The sequence below is a fragment of the Diplotaxodon limnothrissa genome, linkage group LG4 (assembly GCF_057381915.1).
Source record: "Diplotaxodon limnothrissa isolate DT_005_m linkage group LG4, D_limnothrissa_male_GT1.1, whole genome shotgun sequence".
Lineage (NCBI taxonomy): Eukaryota > Metazoa > Chordata > Actinopteri > Cichliformes > Cichlidae > Diplotaxodon > Diplotaxodon limnothrissa.
Window position 1 is genome coordinate 7,092,849 of NC_140599.1, and position 20,108 is coordinate 7,112,956.

The 20,108-nt window shown below is 40.3% G+C and overlaps 1 protein-coding gene across 1 annotated transcript; it reads left to right on the forward strand.

The window, feature by feature from the left end:
* Positions 1-14,900: 14,900 nt before the first annotated feature.
* On the forward strand, positions 14,901-16,945 carry LOC146633156 (E3 SUMO-protein ligase ZBED1-like). Its single transcript, XM_085352037.1, has 3 exons — positions 14,901-15,978; positions 16,021-16,108; positions 16,270-16,945. Exons 1-3 carry the CDS (start codon positions 14,991-14,993, stop codon positions 16,943-16,945), a joined length of 1,752 nt encoding a protein of 583 aa, XP_085208163.1. The 5' UTR covers positions 14,901-14,990.
* Positions 16,946-20,108: the final 3,163 nt, after the last annotated feature.

Consider the following 20,108-nt stretch of genomic DNA (forward strand, 5'->3'; position numbering starts at 1 on the left):
TTTCACAGGTTCATCTTGGCCACCTCAAAAGCAGTGAATATCACCATCAGTCCCTCGTGATGCTTCAGTGCAAAAATTGTGACTTTAAACTGAACGGCGCACCCTGGTGGCAACGCGGTCCACCATGAAAGATGAAGTGGCTTTTGAGGGGCTTGGAAAGTTTATAGAGGCTTTAAATTTAGCACACTCCTCCAAATGTATGAAGGCTTTGTTGTCATGTGATCATTTTCATTGAATAGCGCGAAACTGTGGACTTAGGTTGCATTAAGAGCAACAAACTTGCTGTTTATTTTGCAAATCGAGCTCAACACTGCCCCTGGTGTCCTGGAGCACTTCCGTTGTGATTTGGAGTTTGCATGTGTTTTGGATTTTGCATGTGTTTTGGATTTTGTACGTGTTTTGGAGTTTGCATGTGTTTTGGATTTTGTACGTGTTTTGGATTTTGCACGTGTTTTGGATTTTGTACCTGTTTTGTCCTGTGGTCTCAGCCTCAGATACTTATCAAATCACACAAAGCTCTTGTAGAAACAAACAAACAAATGAAAAAAATATGTTCTCCTTCATTTCTGTCAAACAAAGTTGTATGACAAGTTTCCAGCTGTTAGTATCATAGTTGCTAGGCAACCTGGAAGCGCGACGGAGACTAGAGCCCATGTGTTTGCAACAAACTTGCAGTTTATTTTGCAAATCGAGCTTAACACTGCCCCTGGTGTCCTGGAGCACTTCTGTTGTGATTTGGAGTTTGCATGTGTTTTGGATTTTGTACGTGTTTTGGAGTTTGCATGTGTTTTGGATTTTGTACGTGTTTTGGATTTTGCACGTGTTTTGGATTTTGTACCTGTTTTGGATTTTGCACATGTCTTGGTGTTTGCAATGTGTTTTGGATTTTGTACGTGTTTTGGATTTTGCACGTGTTTTGGATTTTGCATGTGTTTTGGATTTTGTATGTATTTTGGAGTTTGTACATGTTTTGGAGTTTGTACGTGCTATTTGGAATTTGTAAGTGTTTTGGAGTTTGTACATGCTTTGCCTCTATGGGCCACCGTACAAATTAAATCAAAATTTATTTACATAGCACATTTAAAAAACAACAGTTTTGATCAAAGTGTTTCACAAGTTAGGAAATAAATAAAATAAGACAAATTTACGAAACAACAACACAAGGCGAGACAAACATAGAAACCAACCAAATGATAATCAAACTATTTTACGTCAGAGGCAGAGTAAAAAGATGGGTCTTTAAACGAGATTTAAAAGACTGAACAGTCTCAGAAGGGCAAATGGCAATAGGGAGATTGTTCCACAGTCTAGGAGCTGCAATAGCAAAGGCACGATCACCTCTGGTTTTCAACCTAGACTTAGGTTGCATTAAGAGCATCTGGTTAGAAGATCTTAGTGCTTTTTTAGGATTATACAAATGAAGAAGTTCTGTTAAATAGCTAGGGGCAGTGTTATTTAAGATGTTATAAGTGAATAAAATAATTTTAAATTCAATGCGAAATTTCACAGGAAGCCAGTTTAAGTTAGCTAAAACTGGAGTAATATGCTCATGCATTCTGGCACCTGTACTAATTGCAAACGTTAAAGAGAGGAGTGAGGGAGGCCTAAATATAGGGAGTTACAATAGTCCAGTCTAGAGATAATGAATGCATGAATAAGCTTTTCAAGGTTGTAGAATATATATGTACTGGAAGTGCTGGGTATACAAGTCTGGCCTAAGTCTTCGGTCAGAAAGACTGCAGCAGTCCAGGAGTTTAGTTCTCCGTCTTTAATGAAGCTTCACAGAAGAACTGGTTACAGCAGGGCTTGCCATGATAAATCCAACTGTGATACAGCCAGATATGCACTTATAATTGTGGCAGATGCAGTATAGGTGACTATAAGCATGGTTGTCTGGAAACAGAAACAGGTAATACTATAATTAGCAGGGTCAAAGATAACTAAGCAACAATCAGAACACATCATCTGCTCAGACACAGCAATATTTTACAATGTCCACAAGGGCTCGCCGTAAGACCAGAAGTTGGCTAAATAGCACATATCTTCCCAGTTGCTAGTACTAAGGCAAGAATGTGGCAAGCTAACAACAGTTAAACTAAACAATAAACAACAGAAAAATCCTTTAACCGCGGGATTTAATCATTGGAGGAGATACTGGTATTAACTTAGTGCAAATTAATTAAATAATTAACTAAACCTACTAACGTGATATCAGTGTACCGGGGCATAACTTTAGCTTTAACATGCACAAACAACTATAACTATTATCATACCAGCTAACCTGTCAAAAGTAAGAACACTTACAGTTTCATTAACGCACACGGAATCACACAAACTGCGTTACAACTGCTCTCCTGCTGCCTTTCGCCTCTCACTCTCCCTCTGCATGATGCGCACATGATCACTGATGCGCTCATTTGGGTGCGCTTGATTCTTGCCTCTAGACATCCCGAGGCCGCGCCAGCAGGGAATTTGCACAAAGGTCCTTGGGGGAGAGAAAAGGCTTAGCTTTAGAAATTTGACGTAGCTGATAGAAGCTGGATTTAACCACAGTAGATACTTGTTTCTCTAATTTGAAGGAGCTATCCAAGAGTACCCCAAGGTCTCTTACAATGTTGGAGAGGTAACTAGCAAGTGGGCCAAGGGTAACGGTTAGTTGGTTCAAATGGATATGGCTGTCAAAGACAATAACTTCAGTTTTACTGTCTTTCAAAGTAAGAGAGTTTTGAGATAGCCAGGTTCTCACATCATGAAGACAGTTAAACAATTTATGCAATGGCTCTGTGACATTCAAACTCAAAGGAAAATAAATTTGAATGTCATCAGCATAACAATGGAAAGAAATATTATATCCTTGAAAAATAGATCACAGGGGCAACATGTACAGAGAGAATAACATAGGGCCCAAAACAGACCCCTGGGGCACACCACAGAAAAAGGAGCAGCAGAGGAGGAGGAGTATTGCCCCATAGCAGGGGCGATTCTAGGATCAGAGCTTTGGGGGTGCTGAGCATCCAGAGAGCTGCCCAGCCAGGCAAGATAAACCTGTCTCTGTCAGTCCCTGCATCCTTAAATGTTGTCCCGAGTTCTCTCTGACTGTCACTTTGGTGCATTTAAACCCCTGTTCCTCCCTGTCCTCATCGTCTGTTGTCTTCGTCTCTGTTATCAGTCATCATAATTTTACCATCTCTGTGCAAGTCTGTGTTGCGAAATCAGTTTTACCCCGGTTCTTTTATTCGTCGAAACTTCCAGAGACGGCACCGGAACTCAGTAGTCATTTCACAAAACCTTTATTCATCTTCATTTAAGCATGCATCTTCTAGAAGGGAAGACGAGGCCAGTGTCCCTCTCCAAATCTTCACCTCTTTGTTCGTTACAGCCAGCTTTATAGAGGCCTCCCCATCATAAAACCCCCCATGGTGTGCTGCAAACTCTGTGTTTATGTGCACGAGCACATGAATGCCTACATGTGCGCGTTCCCGTGTGTCTATGTGCGTGCTCGTGTGTGACTGTGTACGCATACCTGTGTGTATGTGTGAGTGCACATGAGTGAGTGTGCGTGTGGATGTGTGTGCGTGACAGTTAAAACACTGTGGGTGTAGGTGACTCCCTAGGTCATAAAACCCATCTCCCTTACAGACCACAGTTATCCAGTTACAAATGTTGAGACCCCCACCCAAACATTCTCTGGGAAATTTCCACTCAGCATTAACTCCTCTCTGTTTTACTTTCACAGTTCAAGTGGGGGAAGGGTCTCCTACAATCTACTCCTAAGTTCACGACACAGTGAGGCCTTTATTATTTTGAGGGCAGTGTCTCTACAATAGTTTTACATTCTATGTTAACACATTTCTAAACTCGAAAATCAGCTAAACACTCCTACAAATCCCCCTTTTTATCTGCCCTATGGCAGATAAAACTAAACTAAATCCCTCACCATAATGTTTTCATATTGTGACTCCCCATTTCCCAAAAGTGGCATCATGGTGTCTGCCTTTGTATCAGATTCTCCCACAGCACGATTGATGAGTCTTACGAACAAGGCTCTGATACAAGGCACACAACAACACCCACATGTCACTAATACTGCAATAAAAACCGAGAAAGAAACCATAATTAACATAATGAAACCTTTCCATTGCCCAAAGACAGAGGTCATCCACGCTTCCAGCAGGTCATCTAATCCCGAATGCTCATACATTGTGGTGGACAACGTCTTTAGGCCTTCCAGAACTCGGGTCACAGAGCCGTCGGGAGCTGTGTTATTTGGAATGAAAGTACAATACATATCCCCAAACATCGCGCAAACGCCCCCTTTTTCTCCCAACAGCATATCTAATGCCATCCGATTTTGTACTGCCATTAAAGATGTTGCACTCAACTGTTCAGCAAGCCCTTGCGTTTAATGACAGCACAAAGATCAAATGTATACGAGATTGTGGACCCTTTAACGTAGTCTAACTCTATACCGCCATAATAATCAAAACACTCATCTGATTTACCTGTTTCACTACGTTTGGTTCGCTTCACCGTGGCCTGTGATGGTGGAGTCGCTGGAATGGATTCAGGTCTGTCTCTGGGCAATTCACTTATAAAAAAAATCACAGTTACAATAACCACAGTCACACCTAACACTACCATTTCTCTCCAATTCCCCCTCAACCAGCCTAGAGAAGTTGACATAAATTAAATAGTAGATAAAAGGCTGTTTACATCTCTCCCTCACAGAAGGCTTCTCTGCAGAGCATCAAATCTGCATGGCAAAGTGACACACTTTAGGTGATCTTCATCCTTGGGAAAAGTGGTGTCAACTACTTCCCAGTCTCCTAGTATTTCTGCCTCACACAGAATTACAATTCCATCGCTGGACTTCCTCTGCGCTGTCACTTTTGGAGCTTGGCACGCTCTCTCCATCCCTCAGGTTCTCATGTTCCAACACTGCTGAAGATTTAAGGCAGAGCACGTCGTACACCTTAGTTGTCTTCCTCAGCGTCAACATTGAATCTCTCATTTTATTTAAAATTTTGCTGTGGGAAGTCTCCTCTTGATCTCCTGGAAGCTCAGTAGCACAGCTCTCTGTGTGATGTCTGCTGTGCTGAAGATGATCTCTGATCCTCCTGAAGCCTCTCTCCTGGCCTCAGCTCCCATCTTGTGGACGATCCTCTCAGCCACTCCTTCTCGTCATGGCACCTCACGACATCTACAGATTAAAAAATAACACTCCTCTCGCCACATGGCTTTCACCATGTGTCAACTCCCCAATGAGACATGCACAAGAATGTTGCACATTCTCTCTAAAACAATCTCCAGGGTTTCCCACTTGGAGCAGCCATACTCCAACCTGTAACCCTGTGTAAAAACATTAATCAGCAGTCACATGTTAAGCTTGTTTAACTCCCAGCTCCACCTGGAGCCTGTAACCTGGAAGACAAATCTGTTAAATCAAACTTCACATTTGCAACCAACTATAGATCATAGGAGTGATAAAGTACTCAGCATAACAGACAAGTATCATGTGCAGGTTTTCTCCAATCATTAAATCATTATTATTACCATAATTTGTCCCAAATCATGAATCATCCCAATTTATTCCACAATTTAATCTGTGACTTTCCTTAAACAATGTCACTCCACCCATTTTATCACTATGAGTTCAATAGTGGAGGGCTAATGAGCCCATATTCAACTATTCCATAAACACTGCATCCCTTATTTGTTTTTCTCATGTCACTTGTCTGCTTCTGCTGAATCCTCCTCATGCATTCTTAAAGAAAAAACAAACATTAGGAGCACACCATCCTGGTGGGCAGGCGTTGGCCATCCACATTCCAGAGGTGCCGTAAAAGGCCATAAAATTAAGCCTGCTGTAAAAAGAATGACACTGGTTTCAACACAGGAAATTTCTCACGTTATTCACATCGTCAAAGTAACCTTCAACATTTTCCCAACAACACAGTGTAACAGCATCACCAACTCATAACCTGTAGTAGAGAAACAAACATCCACCAATTGTTCTGTTAGAAATCACATCATCAAATCACATGAAGAACTGTAATGCTGTAGAAAAGAGAATGCAAATGTTAGCGCTGCGCAGGTGTGTACACACTTTCTCACAGTAACTTCTGTGAGCAACACAAGCCCATGAATAACATACCCCTGGTAGATTCCCAAACATAGAAAATGGCATTTAAAAGGTTAAACCATCACGCAACCTCGAATGTTGCTGTCATCTTTCTGCACTTGTATAAGGAAACACATAAATTCATCTGCACCTTTGTCAGGTGGGGGTTAACTTCGCACAGTCGTGTTACATCAGTAAAGTCTTGACAGCTTTTGTCAGCTTTACCAGTCAGTCAGTTTTTTTCTTTCACTCATTTATTCATACATTCATTCTTTCTTTCTTTGCTGATAGTGGAATCGATTGTCGCATTACGTTTCCACTCTCAGCAAAATGACGTCATTTCAAAAAGAAAAAAAGGAACTTTAGATCGGGTTACTTCGCTGAATCCTTTTTAGGCAGGGACTCTCATTTTCTAATTGTCCCAAATAAGTGGCTTTCTCCAGAGCCCATTTTAATGTGGAGAACTCACTTGCAACAATTTTCTTGACGACGTGTAGCACTTTTAATTCCCGACGTGCAGATCTGCTTAAAGAAAAGAAATTCACAAACAGAAATCAGTGCACTGTTCAAAAAATAAAATAAAATAAAAAATGACAAATAAAACTGAAAAACAAAAGAAAAAGAAAAAATACAGAAGCCTGGTCTTAGGACTTGTCACAGAATATTCTTTCTCTTATAGGTGAGAAAACACCCATACTTCAGAAACAAAAACAAAACAAAAAAACAAAAATCTGCTAGTTTCACTCATTTAAACTCTGGCTGCAGGATTCTGTTCACCCCTGCTATCATGTTCCCCAAAATAATACTAATTCTATGTATCAGTTCTCAACCCACTCAATAAACCAGACAGGATGATGGTAACAGTATTACCTACTTAAAATTGTGTTTGATCTTCATTACGTGTGTGTGTGTGTGTCTGTGTGTTAATCGGGTTAATACATTTTCTGTTTTTATGTATCCTTTTATGTACCTTCCCCCCTTTTTTCTGAAACAAAACTCCGTTCACTCCAAATTTTGTTTCAGAAACATCTAAATGAAAAACTCTGTCATAGTGAGGCACAACTAAACCCCAAATGCTTGCAGGTTACCATAGGCAACCACTCTGTGTGTTGTTAACCCCTTCTACAAATACCCTCTTTTAATGTGTAACACTTTGTGTATGATTTTGTGTTATCTCTGGTGCATATTATCTGCATGTGTGGTGTCACCTTTCCATTTTTCTAACAGTACACTTGCATACCTCAGTGCTTGTCTTCCTCCCCCTTTTGTGGTGGTCTGGACACTGTGTCAATCCTCCACTTCCAGGCAGTCGCTTGTCTCCCCGGATTCTTTAACCTAATTTGATTCCCCACACTAAAACAGCAGCCTCAGCCCTCTTCTGCTCCTTTTCTTCTCTCCCACTTTTCAGTCCAATGGCAGTCAGTTTTCTTCAGCTTTGTCCCGTGTATCTCTTTGTCCCACTGTCTCTTTCATTGCCATCTCACTCCAAACATGGCACATGTCAAACTCAGACAGTCTTCTCAAAAGTCCTTCACACACAGTGAGGTTGCAGCTTGCTGGAAATGCATCTCCATCCATCCAATCTAGATGGTGGTTCTTCTCTTTCTGATGCCATTTGCCCACAGCGTGGCTGGACCTCTCTGCTCTGGTATTGTCTCTTGGACTTCTGTCCACTGTTGATGTTCATGCTCATGCTTCTGGAACTGCACTCTGTGTCTTAAGGGAGAGATTAGCTTCCTTGGAGCTTGCTTGTTCAGGATGAGGACGGGAAGCTGCAAAACAATTCAGCCAAAATTCTGGCTGGGCGTTTCTATTTTTTTTTCTAATGATTTTAACCTATAATTTTCTTCCGACTGCTGCCCGTGGAGAATTGATCCAGGTCCGTTCCCCACCTGTAATCGACAGACTGAGAGACTTTCATTAGTCACTGTGACTGCATATGTTTTCATCACTCCTAAAGCAACACATCTCCACTTATTTTGTTTTGAACTCTACTGACTTTAAACCCCAAAAATGAAATTTTTATTTGGTCTTAACTGCAAACACAAAAATCTTCTTGATGTTGTTGTTAATTATTTTCATCCACAAAACTCCAAATTATGTTTTCTTTTGTGTCCAACAGGGGAAGAAGGTGACCTGTAGTGTCACTGCTTCCCCCAGTTGGAGACAATTTCCCACTCACACTTCCACACTTTTTATTTTCTTTGTTTTCATGATTTTCTTTCTCTCTCTTTTTTTTAACCTATTGTTTTACACCCACACATTAACCTGTTAACTCACTTCTCCAACCTCATCTTCCTTTCACCCCAACAGCTCTCATACAGTCAGCAATCAAATTCTCCATTCATCCTTGAGTACTTGGTCACCTTTAAATGTCACTGTTAATTTTATCAATTTATTTATCATTACTTTAACACTAATCCACTGTTTACAAAAAATCAACTAATCTATTTTGTCTCCCTTTTTGTCATCAAGGAATTCACACACACACACTCACAGGCTGGTCACTAGCCCCCACCTTTTCTTTCTCTCTCACACACGCACATTTTACTCTTCGTTCGTTCCACCTGTGAACCCGCCCCACGAGGCTGGCTCACACACACACTTCATACTTCTTGCAGTCCCATTCAAACTTTCTGCGAGACACTTCTGCTGATTCAGGACAACGCCCTAATCAGCACACAGAGCGGGTGCCGTCCGCTCTTATACACCTCAACCTAACTAGGACAATTAGGCTCACGATCTTCAGATTGCACCACATTTGCCTCACAAATTATTCAAACTGCGCCACGGACTGGATACCGCAGTTTCTCTTCCCCATAAAAAACAAAACCAAATTAAACCCCCCAATTGACTTCACAGTTTGCAACAATTCGTGACATGGCCTCCTGCCGCAATTTCTGCACACCACAAACACACACTTTTAGACACAAATTCTTTTTGTTACTTTAATTGACTCCCGTACTTCAGACGAGACGCCGACTCTAACGGCACTTTCACACACACTACACCGTCCTCCTTCTGCATCAGGCACTGGTTCAACTCAGCTTGGAATCTAAGCGGCGAAAGCAACCGATCCTGCTTTTATGCATACTTCAGACTGTGACAGGGACCTCTCCCCTGACTTAGTTATTTAAGGAGCCACGAATCCACAGGTCACCACCCTGGATCTCCTGCCTTCAGGTCCTAGCCCCGCGTCCGAGACTAGGTGGGGTAACCAAACCCGTGACACACACAGCCCTCAGCTGGCGACGAGGCCTTTCAGCCTCGCTTTCTAACTAATTATTAGTACACACGTTTCCTACTTTAACGCACGAGGATGGATCACACACCGCCACTTTTTTCCTAATAACTAAGACGGATCACACACTGTCTCTTTAACATACTGAGTGAATTTACACTGCGATATGTTCAACTTAGCGAACAGATAATTTAGGCTTTAAACAATATGCACGGTTCGAAAATAAACAGGTCGTGCTTACCTTTTAATCATGTGAGCTAGCTCTCTGTTCGCCTCGTTTCACGATCTCAGCTCTGCCAATTCATCCTCTCTGGGCCTCGAGTGAATCCCGGGTTCCACGGCACCAAAACTGTTGCGAAATCAGTTTTACCCCGGTTCTTTTATTCGTCGAAACTTCCAGAGACGGCACCGGAACTCAGTAGTCATTTCACAAAACCTTTATTCATCTTTATTCATCTTCATTTAAGCATGCATCTTCTAGAAGGGAAGACGAGGCCGGTGTCCCTCTCCAAATCTTCACCCCTTTGTTCGTTACAGCCAGCTTTATAGAGGCGTCCCCATCATAAACCCCCCCACGGTGTGCTGCAAACTCTGTGTTTATGTGCACGAGCACATGAATGCCTACATGTGCGCGTTCCCGTGTGTCTATGTGAGTGCTCGTGTGTGACTGTGTACGCATACCTGTGTGTATGTGTGAGTGCACATGAGTGAGTGTGCGTGTGGATGTGTGTGCGTGACAGTTAAAACACTATGGGTGTAGGTGACTCCCTAGGTCATAAAACCCATCTCCCTTACAGACCACAGTTATCCAGTTACAAATGTTGAGACCCCCACCCAAACATTCTCTGGGAAATTTCCACTCAGCATTAACTCCTCTCTGTTTTACTTTCACAGTTCAAGTGGGGGAAGGGTCTCCTACAATCTACTCCTAAGTTCACGACACAGTGAGGCCTTTATTATATTGAGGGCAGTGTCTCTACAATAGTTCTACATTCTATGTTAACACATTTCTAAACTCTAAAATCAGCTAAACACTCCTACATCTGCAAATTTCTTTATTAAATCATAAGAGTCTTAAATTCATCAAGTCTCTCTGTGCCTCGGTCCTCGTCACAAAACATGACATCACTGTTTTGTACATTTTAACACAGTTTAATCCCCACATTTGTGAAAGAAAAGCAAAACACTTTTTTGAAAAGTCTGTAACAAAACCATCAAATCTGATCAAGGTTATTTAAATGCTGCAAAAGAAGAATGGATTGGAATAAAAAAAAAATACATATCTTTACCTTAATCACTGGGGGGAGAATAATGAATGATGCTCATAGTGAGTAAAAAGTAAACTGAGTGCATTTTTTGGACAGAGATTCACTTTTAATGTGTATGTATAATATAATAAAGATACATAAAAACACTCCCAAAACTGAATAAATTATTACAAATAAATTATTACAAAATATTAAAAAAAGAATATAAAAATGAAGGCAACTTTGCCTGTGGTAGAGTGTATACAATGTATGAAAAAATCTTTACTGCAGATACTAATTTTGTGTTGTAAGATTTATGAGTTTCATGCTTTCATAGTGGTACTTAGGAGAGCTTGACATTTTTCTCAGGTGGTACACACTGTAAAAAGTTTGAAAAACACTGATAAGTGTGTGTGTGCTTTTGGAAAACATTTAAAGCTGCTGTACATAATCTTTGAAACAAGCTTAAAACATTTTTAGAATATAAACAGAGCATCTGCTTCTCTTTACAGCTCCTCACTCCACCAGGGCACCGTTTGGCACTTTCTGATAGTGTGCAAATGTGATGTACGTACTGCGTCATTAATTTCATTAATTTTAATCTCCCCAATCCATTACAATGTTATGTTAAAATGTTGTTAAAGACGGTCAAAAATGTTTCAATCCAGTTTTTTTTGCAGATTCTTTATAGCAGCTTTAATATAGGGAGAACACAACTTCCAGATTGTGTGAGTAAAATCAGGTTTTTTATCTTTGTCAGTTTAACAGTTTGTGTTGTGCCTGTCACTGTTCCCTGTCTGTTTTCTTACCTGGTTCTTCCTGACCTTGTACTTTCTCTTCACGTTCCCTCTTTCCTCTCTCCCTCTTTGGACTGACAATCATACACAAATAGATTGTATTCAATTAGATGAAAAATTACATTAATATGAAAAAAATTCTATTAAGATTGCTAACAAAAAGTCCTCTCTCAGTGTACTTTCAACCAAAAGGCAAATAACCAAACCACATGAACAACCAATAGAAGATATAAACATTGAAACACTGATCCAACATTATTCTTGATTGATGGATCATTTGATTTTACACTTTTACCTGAATGTGGCTCCTTTTTTTTGAAAAAAACTTCCTTATATCCATTATGAACCTGGCTGTCTGTCTGTACACACACACACACACACACACACACACACACACACACACACACACACACATACAACAGGAGTTATAAGGTTAATGGGCATCCAGTCAGTTATGGGCATCCAAACACACACATCTACATACACTGACTCTGTCATGGTCCTGGGCCATGTGGGCCCAGTATTCTTAGTTTCTTGTATTTTTGTATTTCGTTCCTTATTTAGGCCATGTTTCCTAAGTTGTCCTGTTGTGGTGTTCCTTATTTGACTTCCCCTTGTGACTTTTATCCCCTGTGTGCCCCTCTATGTATCTGTGAGCCCTCATCTCCCCTCCTTGTTTCATTCCATGTTTCCCCAGCCCACTATGCCCGTGCTCTCTCTCTCCTCCTGTTTGCACCTGTGTACTTCCTGTTTTACTTTGACAGTCTCCCGTCAGTGTTGTTTACTCCTGCCATGTCTTGTTATGTTTATCTGTGTCAGCTGTGTTCCCATGTGTGGCCACTTCCCCTGATCATCCCTCTTGTGTATTTAGTCTCTGTGTTTCATGTAGTCTGTGTCGCGTCGTCTGTGTTACCACCCCCTGTGTTCCGTATCTCCAGCCATAGCTTTTTCTTAGTTTATGTCCAGTTTAGGTTTTCTGTTTGAACTATTACCCTTATACTGCCCTCGCTCTGGTTTGTTCTGTTATCAGCCATAATAAAAGGCTCGCTTTTGTTTAATCCACTCCTGCATCTTCGCTTGTGTTCGCGTCTGGGTCCAACACACACATTCCCACACGGTCTATCTCCACGGACCGTGACAGACTCAGAATGAAGAGAAACACACATATGAACACAAACACACACATCTACATACACTGACTCAGAATGAAGAGAAACACACATATGAACACATATGCACTCGTTGATTGAGTAAGAAATGACACACACACGCACACAAATCGAAATGCTGACTCAATTCACTGAGAAGTCATACACACACACACACATGCACACGCTTGTGCAATGAAGAGTGATACACACACACGCTGATGCAATGAAGAATGCTTTACTAACAAATGCTTATGCTGATACGCAAAATGTTGCACACAAACATCCAAATACAGAATCTGTTACAACAACAAGAAGCCATTGATTGTTTATTGGTTAAATGCATTTCATGTCACCCAGAGGGCATTTGTGTAGATTTAAGGGACAAGGTCTAAAGCAGTTTGGTTATGAAAACAATGTCTGTGCGTGATGTCTGTTTATGGCTTAAGGTCTCGACTGAATTGTTTACTGTGCTTCACACAGCCTGGTAAGGAGCAGTGGTACAGAGTGAAAATGATGAATTAACGGTGTGAGTTTTATTTCGGAGCGCCACATTTTTGTGTTTGAGATTTAATTGAAGGAGGAACACACTGAAAAAAAAAGAAAAAAAGGGGCCAGCCCTTGGATTTACGTAAGCATCTCGTGTATATTTAACACAATTGCCTCAGGCTTTAAAGATCTGTACGAAATTCTGGTTTCCAGTGTGAGAGAAAAAGTCACAAGATTATTAGAGCTAGGTTAATTGATGATTCTAAATTATCCGTGAATGTAAGTGTAAATGGTTGTTTGTTTCTATGTGATAGACTGGTGACCTGTCCAGGGTGTACCCTGCCTGGTAACCTATCACTTCAGGGTTATTTCCCAGCCCTGCTGCAACCAGGATAAAGATAGGTGGATGGTAGAATTTGTAGACCCATTCAATTTTTATGGTAACCAGGATATAGACTTTGTCGAACCGTATGTAATATGAAGACAACATGTGGTATTTAAGTGACCAAGTAGTATTTGGATAAAAGTTATTGAATAGTGTTGAAATAAAATGACAGAATGGTGAAGGATTAAAATATTCCAGGAGCTCAACTTACTCCATCTGAACATGTTTCAATCGTGTTTTATGAACACAAAATGCACAGGTTTACTGAATATGAAAATGTTGTGTTGATTTAACTCAATTGTTTAAGTTTCTGCCAAAGCAGAATACATTTGTGTGCAACCAGTGTCCACTATTGAATCAAGTAAATCCAACATGTTTTTTCGGTGCAAAAAGGAGTTACGGTACCTGTATTCCTACACAATATTGTCCCGGGAGGGAGAAAAACTTTCTGGTGAAGTTTTGGTTGATTTTTGGGTTTTGCTTAACACTAGGTTTATTTTATTAGTGAGGTTTGGATTGTTTTCTTTCTCTAAGAGAGAGAAAGATGGTTTTATGCTTGGACATGTTTGCAACGTGCCCCAGTATTTGTTACTTTATTAGTATTTTATTGGTTACGTTTGTTTTTGCGTTTGTTACAGTGCACTGAAATAAGAACATCTGAGAGGTGTAATCCACCGATAGTGATATTTTGGTATTTTGTGAGTTCCTGATTTAACAAATCAGCTCTTTAATCCAGGCCTGAGAGATTGAACTTTAAAGCGCTATAAAATATTCTTACTGGAAACAGTCGCAAAGTATTTTTCTCCATGATTATAATGGGTTTGGGAGAAATTCACTTATATGGGACATTGATCACATGAGAAGTCCTGAGCCTAAAAGGATTGCAGCGAGTCAATCCAGTCCAAAACACAAGGAACTGTTTTCCTTTAAAATGATGACATCATCTTGCTGGTGATTGAGGCTCAAATAGGTTGCGCGTGAGACTCCATTATCAGCAATATCTGGTATGAATGTGTGTGAATGTATGCATGTAACTGGACTGTGATGGACTGACGACTAAAAGTTTTAACTGACTTGATACTGAGACAAAAACGGTACTGACTTTAGGATTAGTAAATGTCCACAAACAATTCACCCAGCCTGTAAAAGAAGGGTGGATGTTTTGTCTTGCTTTGCTTTGTTTTGTTTTTGCAGGAACAGAAGGATGACAGAGACTAAAGGGGGAGACTGTAGCTTCACATGAGTGTGAACTGCAGACTTAACCCTTTGGTTGCTAATTTTGAGTTACTGATGTTTGCATTAAGAAAATTGTGTTTTATTTAGTGCTGTCAAAATTATCGCTTAATTGTTAAGATCAACGCGAAATGTTTAACGCATTAAAAAAATTTAACGCTGATTGTTTTTTTTATTAATTTCCTTTAATCTAAGACCTTTAAATTCATGAGCACCTCTGGAGGAGGGGGCAACAGTGTGCTATGCTGGCGTTTGGCCTGACAGAAATGATTAGAAGAAGAAGTGACACCATGCTACTATCTAGCTAACACTAGCTAACACACGCAAGCATGGACGAGGGCGGACTTTTGGGTGGAAAGTTTCTCTTTAAGAAGTTGCCTGATGGCTTGTTGGACAAAACGAGAGTAAGATGCACAATTTGCAAAGCTGAATTCAAGTACCACAGAAGCAGTTCATCACTGGCGTATCACCTGAGAGCAAAACACCCAACTGAATCCACCTCTACGGGACCTCGCCAGTCTACGCTTCAGGAGTATGGTGCTTGTGGACGAATAACAAAAAATGTGAGAGAAAAATTAACCAATTCCTTGGTTGTTTGGATAGCTAAAAACTGCCGACCAGTTAGCATAGTAGAAGATGATGGACTGAGAGAAGTCATTCACGCTGCATCAGGAGATGAGTGTTACAATCTGCCCTCGAGAGGAACCATTGTGTCGAGACTGCACACTTTGTATGGGGACCAGAGGGCTCAGCAGTCCAGCAAGCTTGTGCAAGTAAGGAATGTCGCTCTCACCGGAGACCACTGGACTTCGGTGAACAACGATAATTACTTGGCGCATTTTATTGATAACGACTGGACTATGCAATCGCTTGCACTAACAGTGAGTAAAACTGAAGAGAGACACTATGCTGAGGCGTGTGCTGACCATTTTCTGAATGTTGCAAACGAATGGAAAATCAAGGACAAGGTAACCACGCTTGGCACCAACAGTGCTCGTAACATGGTTGCAGCCGCCAGACTACTTCCATTTGAACACATGCCCTGCATGGCCCACATTCTGCAAAGAAAGGTCACAGTTTCTCTTAATGACAGCGCATTTGAAAGGGCTCTGGCCAAATGTCGCAAGATTGTTGGACATTTTAAGCATAGTCCAGCAAACGCTCAGGAATTAAAGGCACAGCAAGCTGCACATGGACATCAAACAGAACCGCTTGTTCAGGACATTCCAACAAGATGGAACTCCACCCTAGAGATGATCAAGCGGATCCAGAGAAACAAATCTGGGCTGACCAAAATCAAATCAAATCACTTTTATTGTCACATCACATGTGCAGGTACATTGGTACAGCACATGTGAGTGACTCAACAAAACAGCAAGGTGACCATGTTGACTGACCAGGAACTTGACAGACTGCAAAAGCTGGAGGAACTACTGGAACCTTGCAGGTAAATCATTTTGTTTCTCATGATTGTGTGTCTATCTTTGCATTCTAGCTTTGTTTTCAAGTATGTTCTCCACCTCCACCTCTCTGTGTATTTTCATATGTGGCATTTATGTTTGTCTGTGTGATTAATAGAAAAATACAGACTTGATCTTTCTATTGCAGATATGTTACCGAACTGCTGGGGGGAGAGCGGTATGTCTCCTGTTCCATGGTGTTGCCAGCCTTGTGTCATTTGTTCAGGATTATGGAGCCCTCAGATGATGACCCAGTCTACGTTTTGAGGTTTAAGAAGATTTTTACCACAGACCTAGCTCAGCGGAGGGACAGCAGCAATCTCACATGGCTGAAGATCGCTACTGCCCTTGATCCCAGGTTTAAAGACCTTAAATGCCTTTCCAAAGATGAAAGAAGAGAGGTGTGGGCATCAGTACATGACCTTGTGATGTCAGAGACGGATGCACACCAACCATCTGCTCAGACAACAGAGGAACCCTCACCAAAGAAGAGCAAGATGTCCATCTGCTTGCTGAGTTCTCCTGATTCAGATACAGAGGAAGAGGAAGATGCTATAGACTGCTGTCTGAATCTGTACAAAGCAGAGCCCAAAATTGACATAGGAGAGTGTCCACTACAGTGGTGGTTAAAGAGAGAAGGAGCACATGCCAGGCTGGCACCTATTGCACGCAAGTACCTGTCAACCCCTGCAACCACAGTGCCTTGTGAGAGATTATTCTCACTCTCAGGTCACATCATTCAAAAGAAGCATGCTTCTTTGTCATCAGACAATGTAAACAGAATAGTCTGCCTCAGTAACTGGCTGAGTGCAAAGAAGGACTAAGCCAGATTGCTCCTTTGAAGTGAAAAATGTTCAACATTCTGGGTTTTCAGCCATGTCTTTTTGTGTTTTAAATACTGAGTTTTGTGCACCCTTTATTGTTATGATATTCACTTTAACCTGTAGGCCTGGGTTCAGTCACTGTTGATGGCCTTAAAGGTTTTTTGTAAGTTTTCACTGTGTTAAAGATTGATGAAAACTATTAAAATTCTCTTTGAATTTCAGCATACATTCTTTGTGTTTATTCTGTATTTACTTCATTGTGTTGCATAAGTGTCTGTTACAATCTTAAAATATAAAGAATAAAAAAATGTAATTGGAGCCAGGCTATTAATAAAGTAATTGCGATTAATCGCAATTAATAACAGAAAATTGTGAGATTAGTTAATTTTTTTTAATCTATTGACAGCACTAGTTTTATTAGCTGTGTTTCGATTAATGTATCACATTATATTGTTGGGAATGTTAAATGCTAAAGTGAAGAAAAGGTTTGATTTCACTCATGACTGAACATGTTATTATTAACCATAGCAGGCCACTGTAAAGAGTCAATTAACTTTTATAGAGGAAAAAAAAAGCCAAAAAACTCTATTAATATCTATGGATAACAGGGAAATGGTAGGCTTGTCACATTCAAAATGGAGATTTGTAATAATAAACACTGGTCCCCGTCTTTTAGGTGCCTTCTTGAAATAGTCAGCAATTTAAAAGTAGAATAAAACCGACATGGCCATGTGCTGACATGTGGTGCTGCACAAGAACAAGAGCAAAAGAAAGAAAGAAAACTTATTGTGCTTAGCTTTGATAAATTCAGATTAAAATGTACCATTACACTCAGAGGATCAATATGAAATCAAATATATGCTAATTTTGTATGGAGTATATGACTGATAACTGTTCTCTCCTGAGCTTTTGTTTTTACAGCACCCACTTGACCACACCAACATTTTCTCACCACCAAAAGGGGGTATTTGCAAAGAATAGGGAGGAATATCTTCAAAACTGGGAAAGGTAAGCCCCGAAGGGGGTGATAACACCATAACTTTCACTTATGGTCAAATTCTCAAAATTTGACCCCAAACTTGAAAAATTCTTGAAACATTTAGAGACAGAGTGGAATTCTGGATAAACATAATGTAGCAAACCACATAAGGATGGAGCATTGGAATCGATAAGATGGTGAAATAACACACAGCAAAAATGTTGATCATGTTGATTATGTTTATTCCAGTGTGCAGAGATTGGCTAATCTGACCAGGAAATGTTATAAAATGGATTGTCGGAACAGTCAGCGTTAAAGTCACCTTTGACAGTCCACACTAAGATGGCATTGGACAGCTTCAGGGCGGAAAAGGGTTGGTGTGACCAAGGTGTGGTTTGGCTTGTTGTATGTATATTTCAAGATGATATGGCTCTGGATGGACCAGTTACCAGGGCATGGAAGGAGGACAGACTTATTAAATTCGGAGAAGGAATTTTCTGGGATTGAAGATCCTCTGGGTGAGTGGTTGACTAAAACCATGCATAAAATAAAAGCTATCTTTTGTTATGGATTGGTGATTGATTGATAATTGGCCACATTTACAGCTGTATTGACTTGTTGTGGACGTACTCTACTTCATGTTTAAGCACTCTAATTAACAGATTGAAAATAGTGACATTAAAGGAAGAATATGCAGCGCCACCCTGTCAGATGCCAGTGACGGTGGGGCTCAGTGATGAATCAGGTGAGCTGGATTCATGGCTGAATCAAAACATAGATTCCAATGCTGTGGTCAGTAAGGGAAAAACAGGGGGAAATGAAATTTGAAAGAGGCATTTATAAACGTTTATGTGTGAAGTTTATAATCGGGATAAAAAGGGGGTGTTTTACTGTTATTTTAGCATCAGGATTATTGTTACATCAGAATCATATAACAAGCATTGCATTAAACATTTATTGAAGCTATTGACATTACATTAACATTTGTATTACAGTGATTGTTATAACCTCATGTTAATCTTCTATTTACAGGTGTCAGAATAATCATATGATCTTTCATTGCAGGTGTAACCATGATCATCTTTATACATATTGCAGTTTGTTGCTCATTATAGAGTTATTATGTTATTCTTTATGATCTTTTATTGAGTTATATCTTTTGTTAAGTTTTAAGTAGTGGCAGTTGATTAAACGACATTCATTTAATATTACATACCTGATTCAGAGCATTACACACAGATAAACTTAACAATCTGCAGAACCTTGTAGCTGCATTGTTGTGTCTCCATAAGGGACAGTTGGCTCCGGGAGATAAGTGGGAGTCAGTGTCGGTCCTCAAGAAGGAGAGAATGTTCCTTTGCTGTGTCAAAAGTAGTCAACAGGTTCATATTGAAGTGAATTTCATATTAATACAGGTTTTGTTTCTTGGCAATTCTGCGGACGCAGGCTCTGGGCGGAGCCAGGAGTTGAACAGATCTAACATGACAATTAAATTGATTTCATTCCCTGGCACAGGATGACAGGACTGGAGCAATGACACTGGATAGGAGAAAGTCTGATACTTTCTAAGATATGAGGTCACTAACCTTTTCTTTTAATTTTCTAGCTCCGTTGAATTGACACATGGGAATGTGTCAAAAAGGGGGGGAAGTTGAGTTTTAACATCAAACAAGGGTTATATGAACATTTTTATGACTTCATTTGTGTTTTAATAACTTAGGTACGATAAAACTTGAGCTAATAATGACCCAAAAGGTTTCCGGACTTTTTTAGAGAACCAGTGAGAAGCATAAATCATTATTTCCATGTTTAAGCGTTAATCATTAAAATGAACTGAATAGCGTTTAGAAGATAAAATGCCTGTGTTCACAAGAAGCTGAGTACCACACGTGAGAGGAAACCATGGGACGGTAGGCGGAAGGAAACACATAATTTTTGTGAAAACAGGGGGGCAAATGTTACAATTAAAAATGGCTAATTTGTTTTTGATGTCTTTTATTAAAATGAGTAGTTTTAATCATTTTCATACACACCTTGCAAATGTGCTTATAATGAGTTGGCACTCGGTCTTTTGAAGGTCATTTGAAGGTTCGGCGTGATGGTCCGGACTGATAAAGTGTAGGAAATGCCTTAAGTGCAGAGGGCTAAATGCAAACACGCTTACACACACATAAATTGTGATTA

Bases quoted from the DNA above. Each gene is read 5' to 3' on its own strand.
- LOC146633156 (XM_085352037.1), top strand. From the start codon at position 14,991: ATGGACGAGGGCGGACTTTTGGGTGGAAAGTTTCTCTTTAAGAAGTTG. The intron at 15,979-16,020 runs GTCACATCACAT...AGCACATGTGAG, and splicing joins CAAATCAAATCACTTTTATT to TGACTCAACAAAACAGCAAG. The intron at 16,109-16,269 runs GTAAATCATTTT...TTTCTATTGCAG, and splicing joins GAACTACTGGAACCTTGCAG to ATATGTTACCGAACTGCTGG.